We start from the raw sequence: 7,139 nt of genomic DNA, 5'->3' as shown, positions 1-7,139 counted from the left end.
GATCACAATTGTTGTCATATTTTATAAGATCACTTTCATTCAGATATGACTAGCAGACTAGCACCTCCATTACCAAATGGCATCTTTTCCTTGGAAATATGGGCTTTAGGAAAACTATTAAGGGAATGATCAAAATATAGCAAAGCAAGCACAGGTGGCTTCTACCTGAGTTGGACGAGGGGTATATTTTGTTTTAAGATAACAATTCTAATAATGATCTTCATAGACACACGCCAAGGATTTCTTCTGGGACAACCCCTAGGGACTTTAACATCATTTAATTTAGAGTGAGGTCAGGTTTCTTGGCCCAACTCTATTGCTTAAGCCTTTTATAAATGGCTCTGATACAACAAGCTGTGGTAGTCCTCCTTGTCCATAAGGAGTGGCTGCTTTTCTTCAGGAAGCTGCTTTCTCTTTCGATGACACAACAGGCTAGTGAGTCCTCCCAGCACAGCAGTGAGGACAGACCCTACCATGGCTGCCCCAATGAGCCATGGCCAGATCTGACTTGCTTGTTCTAAGTAGGGTTTAATGTAATCTTGAAAACTGTCTGGTCCTGAAATAGAAAGACATCCCAATGTTTTTACTATCATCATCACCATCGTCATCATCATCATCATCATCATCCTTGCATAGTACTTTGGGGTCAGATGCTTGGGTTTGAATGCCAGCTCTGCTACTTACTAGCTATAAGATCTTAGGAAAGTTACACCTAATACTCCTAAGCTTCAGGTTCTTCATCAGAAAAATAGGAAAACAATACCACCTTGTTGGGATGTTTTAAACTTCATAGATATTATCTGATTTGTAAATTGTACAGTGCCTGCCCCCAAGTCAGCTACTGTTACTCTTTTAGTTATTTATTCTGTTATTTGACTCCATATTTCTAAATAATAGGCAAATATTACTACTTCTTAATTCGTCAAGTTTATCTCTGGAGTTCCTCAGGTATAAACAATGATTTGAGCTCTCTTACAGTTTCCCTTTTCTTTCCTCCATATTTTCAGCATAATAATACCATGATCTGGGGTCAAATCCACATCTCGGATTTCCATTATTTTTAATATTTAAATATTATTCACAATTGAACCAAATATTATTCTATGATTACCTTTCCTTTCTTACATTATTTTCCACTTGGAGCTAATAATTTATTATATCTATTTGCTTGATTTTAAAGTTCCCATCACTATTTACAAGACACTCTAAGATACTCTATATCCATTTTGCGATACAAAGGAAAGAAGAGAGTGCATCTTGGGCTTACCTAGTAGCAAATTATGGCTATGTGACTTAAGTCTTGAGCAAAAGTAATACATGTAACTTTGGGGCAGTTCCCTTAAAAAGAAAAGGTATGCCTTCTCCTTTTCCCTCCTCCCCTTTCAACTAATGCAGATAGTACGTTGGTGAGCCACCATAGATCATGTGATCAAGGGTAAACCCTAGGTCTTATAGAACTACAAGAAACAAGCAGCTCTGGTCCCTGAAATTGTGGAGCTTGTGTTTGACAACATACCAAGACTGCCATTTGAGCAATAAATAAACTAACTTATTTAGGCCATGGATATTTGAGCCTATATCTACTCCCCATCCCTACCTTCCCCCTGTTGCTGATGTGGGAACTATAACTTTTTTTTTATGAATTATTTTCTTGGCTCCTGTTTCTTAGTTCATAGTGAACCACTGACTCAAGTTGGGCCAGTCAGAATCATTACTCAGAATTCACTGTGCTGGAATTAAGAGTCAGATGACTCAGGAGCTGATAACAGTCTTAGAGCTAGAGAGGGGGTAGGGAGCGGGGAAGAGAGAGAGGGGGAGAATGAATCTTTAGGGAGCTTAGTTTGCTGGTTCCTGCTGTTCCTCAGTCTCAGCTGCATTTTTGTCTTTCTTACATTTCAAATGTTCCTTCCTTCCTTGGATTTTGTAAACCAATAAATTATCTTTTTATCTCATCTTGTTTCTATGGAGTTTCTGCCTTTTGCACTTCAAAAAGTCCTAATTATTTTTAAAGTTAGTTAGATTCCTACAACAATAAAAGATAAAGTACCTTAGGATATTCTGAAATTACTGTTATATGTAAGCTTCATATATCATAAAAATTAGATCAACAATATAAAAAGAAAATTAATATTTATTTAATATAATATCTTGGAAAGAATGGGTAGCAACATGAAGTGAAATGTAAAGTGGGAGTCTCATTGATCGCCATAAACTCAAGCACTGAAAACAGTTAAAGCAGGAGAATTTGTCAAAAATTACTTTTATATTAAATTCCAATCTTCATTCAAAGAAGATAACACTGGTGCTTCCCTGGCTTAAGTGGGGCTACAGGGCTCAAACCCCATTTCTCCTGTTACTTTCTCTTTTTTGTCCTTAGTACTGTCCTTTTACCAGCTGTCACTAAGATACCTCTAAAATTCTTAGAATACATTAAGCATAATTTGCAACAATAGAGCAGATTTAGGTTTCTCTTCATCAGGAGGGGACAATAAGTTGCAAAGAACTAACATTATAAAATAAATTATAATAAAAAGATTCATAACTTTGGATTAATATTAATTTAAATCTAAGAAATGAAAGCTAACAAAGCTAAAATAAAGAAATTAAAAATGTGAAAACTATTTTCATCAAACATAAAGGTTACCATTCTAACACATTTAAAAGTTAATTTGAAAATGAAATTACAAATGTTTAGTTTGCATTGCTATTAGTCACTTCAATATATAGTGCATTTTAAATGTCTCACAAAATGCAGATTACATAGAGGTTACATAATATGTATGATTTCTTTATTGCTTAAGGCTCAGCTCAAATTCTTTCACAATTTTAAAACACTATTTCTTTGTCTGTCCTTCTGCTCTCCAGTTTCTCTTATTATTTCTCTACTTCAGTTCATTTCAAGTTGTCTTAAATTTTACTGTCACCAATGGACTGTCTTCTTTGAAACACTCTGTATTTCTCAATGGCTTCAACCTGAAATTTAGACTTGTCTTCCTCAGTTATTTGCTTTTGAGCCTCAATGGTGTATCTTTAAATTATTTCTTAATATCAAAAGTTTTCTATTTTTTTACCTACTTAAAATTCCATTTTTTTTTGTTACCTATTCTCTTCAGAATAATCATATAGTCTTCTATTTGTTTGGTGCTCTGTCATTTCCAAAGCGCATCCATATGCCCATTTATCCACACAACAAACACATGAGGTAGTTAGGAATCATTATCCTAATTTAACCAATTCAAAATCTGTAACTTAGAAAGTTTGCCTGTAATATTTAAACCCTGCAATGTATGTATAACCTTGGAATGATGTTTTTCACATAAAAAGTAATTTATAACTGTTATCGATTCTTCTTACTCCATGGTAATTCCATCAATATTTCAACTGAACCAGCTTCCAGTAAGAGTTTTCTCTCTCACACCTGCTTTGAACACTGATTCTGCTCAGTTCTCTCTTCTGGATTCCAAGACTCTTTTCTTTTATTGCTCCTTTGTGACACTTGGCACAATTGTTTACATGTTGTAATTATTTATATGTATGTTTTAATTTTCAGGCTTCATCATGAACCCTTGAGAGCAAGTAGTATGTCTTATTTATCTTTCATTCTTCTATTCATTCATTTATTCATTCATACAGCAATGTTTACTGAGACACAATAAATGTCAGGTGGTGGTCCAGGAACTGCATGTGAAAGGCTGAGTAAGCAGAGCTCCTGGACTGAAGGAAATAATAACTGGAAGAGGAGACTGACAAGTAAACAAATTATTTTAAGAGCAATGCTGTTCCAATGCAAGTATATAAAAGATACAATGGGATAATGGGGAAAACACCTCCTATAACTGCCTGAGGAGTCAGAGGAGGCATCCCAGGAGACTATCCCACTGAGTAGAAGAATAAATTAGGACTTGAGTGTAGGATGCTGATGGCAAGCCATCCTAGGCAGAAGGAACAGTATGCACCTGTGTATACACATAGGGAAGCACTAGTGAACAAGTCCTCATCAAACCCCATGTGCAGAATGAGACCCTCCAGTTACTGTGAACATGCCTCCTCCTCTCGTTTTTAAAATCAAATGTCCAGGTCTTTTGGAATATATTGGAAGAAGGAAGCTCTTCACAAAGTAACACCAGACAAAAGGCAGGATTACATTTGCCAACAGCATCAAGGACTCAACGCTTCATTGCCAAAGGTTTTTGGTCTCACCTTTCAATCAGTCATGCATACAACAAAATCCCCTGCTACTCAATTTTGAAAAACGTCACTAAATTCAATTATAAGAGAAAATGTTTGACTAAAGCAAGAAGACATCAGCTGTCTTTTATGGAAAATAATTAAGTAATTATAAACGTGAGTGCCTAAATGATGAATAATTAACTGCCTGAACTAAATTATATCAAGAAATTTTAGAGAATTTTTTAGTAAGCTTAAAGTTTAGCTTACTCTATTCTGGCATTGTGTCTCAGTAAACATTGCTGTATGAATGAATAAATGAATGACTAGAAGAATGAAAGATAAATTTTAAACTCCTTGAAAGTACAACAGAATAATTCATAAAATAGAAAATGAGCAATTGCTGTTGCTTATTTTAAAGCAAAGCTTCTCTAAACTTAATGGCATAAGCTCACAGCTATATGAAAAGGACTCTAAATAGATAAAACATTTGGAATCAATTTTATTTTAAAAAATTTAATTATAAATAAATAATAAATACCTTTAATCCCCTAATGTGACCTTTGAGCCTTCTTTCCCTTTTCTCCTCCAGTGGTTTTTGTTGCCTTTTCAGTAAAAAGTACCCATTTCGGACACTAGGGAAGGGACAACGAGGTGGAACATTTGTGTACAAGGCAAGTATAAAGAGAACCCTCTCTTCTGTGGAGTCATGGAGAGAGAATTCATTTGGGATTCTATATTTGCCACTTACGAGCTTTGTGACTTAGAACTTGTCACTTTATCTTTCTGTTCTCAATCTACTTACCTATAAAACAGAATAAAATCACTACTAGGCAAAATTGTAAAGATTGGCAAAGATAACAATTTATATGCTGATGTCTCTCACATTAGTATCTGCAGGCAGAATCTTTTCTGAGGCTCAAGGCTATCCAACTGCCTCAGATATATATTTATCCTGATGTGCCATTCACCCCATTTCACTGTGTAACAGATACCACCATGAGATTCACTCCATGTCTGGCCCTGCTCCTACTGTTTCTATCTCAATGAGTTCAATCACCATTCATCATCTGCACAGGCCAGAAAGCTTAAGGGCAACTCTAATATCTCCTTCTTTCTCACCTATTATATGTAATCATTTTCCAAGTTCCATACATTTTGTTTTCAAAATAATATCAATTTTTTTTTGTCCTTTCTGCCTTGCCTCTTACCACCACTGCAGTTCCAACTTCCTTTGACTCTCCCCTGGATACTCGTAACAGCATGTTCACTGGCCTCCCCGAATGCGCTTTGCAACTGACACAAAACTTGCACCTTTTTGGATTTTATATGAATATAATCATCAGTATATATTCTATGATGTCTGGTTTCTTTGGCTCAACATTATGTCTTTAACATAGAGGACAGACTTGTGGTTGCCAAGGGGGAAGGGGGCAGGTGGGGGAGGGATGGATTGGGAGTTTGGGATAAGCAGACGCAAACTATTATATATAGAATGGATAAACAACAAGGTCCTGCTGTATAGCACAGGGAACTCTATTCGATATCCTGTGATAAACCATAGTGGAAAAGAATATGAAAAAGAATGTATATATATGTATAACTGAATCACTTTGCTGTACAGCAGAAATTAACACAACATTGTAAATCAACTATATTTCAATAAAATAAAATTGAAAAAAAAAAAACTTCCTACAAGCTGCAGCAACTGTAATCTTACGAAAACTCAAATTTGATCCTGATTTGTTTAAAATTCATGAATGGCTCTGTTATCCTAGCAATATGGCCAAAATTCATAATCAAAACCTCCTTTTCAACTAATTAATTCTTCCTGTTACTGATATTCTCTGAAATGTCACTTCATTGACCCCTAGAGATATGCACATCTCTAAACAAACAAGTCATTAGGTAAGTAGTGGTTTAAGGTCTTTCTCTTTCATTAGGATGTAAGCACTGTGAAGAAGGAGATTACATTGTTTACCACTGTATCCACAGTATCTAAAAGAATGCCTTGAACAAGGTAGTTACTAAACATATGTATGCAGAAAGAATAAATAAACCAATAAAATCACCTAGAAAATATCTAGTGCAATAGAAGACTTGAAATACGTTAAAAATATCTAAAAATGCAAATCAAAACTACAATGAGGTATCACCTCACACCAGTCAGAATGGCCATCATCAAAAAATCTACAAACAATAAATGCTGGAGAGGGTGTGGGGAGAAGGGAACCCTCTTGGACTGTTGGTGGGAATATAAATTGATACAGCCACTATAGAGAACAGTATGGAGGTTCCTTAACAAACTAAAAATAGAACTACCATATGACCCAGCAATCCCACTACTGGGCATATACCCTGAGAAAACCATAATTCAAAGAGAGTCATGTACCACAATGTTCATTGCAGCTCTATTTACAATAGCCAGGACATGGAAGCAACCTAAGTGTCCATCAACAGATGAATGGATAGAGAAGATGTGGCACATATATACAATGGAATATTACTCAGCAATCAAAAGAAACAAAGTTGAGTTATTTGTAGTGAGGTGGATGGACCTAGAGACTGTCATACAGAGTGAAGTAAGTCAGAAAGAGAAAAATAAATACTGCATGCTAACACATATATATGGAATCTTAAGGAAAAAAAAGGTTCTGAAGAACCTAGGGGCAGGACAGGAATAAAGATGCAGATGTAGAGAATGGACTTGAGGACACAGGGAGGGGGAAGGGTAGGCTGGGATGAAGTGAGAGAGTGGCATGGACTTATATACACTGCCAAATGTAAACTAGATAGCTGGTGGGAAGCAGCCGCATAGCACAGGGAGATCAGCTCTGTGCTTTGTGACCACTCAGAGGGGTGGGATAGGGAGGGTGGGAGGGAGACGCAAGAGGGAAGAGATATGGGGATATATGTATATGTATGGCTGATTCACTTTGTTATAAAGCAGAAACTAACACACCATTGTAAAG

At 35.9% G+C, this 7,139-nt stretch overlaps 1 protein-coding gene across 1 annotated transcript in view; it reads right to left on the bottom strand.

Moving 5' to 3' along the window:
• Nucleotides 1-329: 329 nt before the first annotated feature.
• TYR (tyrosinase) overlaps nt 330-7,139 on the bottom strand; it is a 110,396-nt gene continuing 103,586 nt past the window's right edge. Inside the window, exon 5 of the mRNA XM_030835852.2 lies at nt 330-556. Within this exon, the coding sequence (XP_030691712.1) occupies nt 330-556 (227 nt within the window). The remainder of the gene's footprint in view (nt 557-7,139) is intronic.

The sequence above is a fragment of the Globicephala melas genome, chromosome 8 (genome assembly GCF_963455315.2).
Source record: "Globicephala melas chromosome 8, mGloMel1.2, whole genome shotgun sequence".
Classification (NCBI taxonomy): Eukaryota; Metazoa; Chordata; class Mammalia; order Artiodactyla; family Delphinidae; genus Globicephala; species Globicephala melas.
The sequence above is the reverse complement of the archived record's forward strand: the minus strand, read 5'-3'. Positions and strand labels throughout refer to the sequence as shown.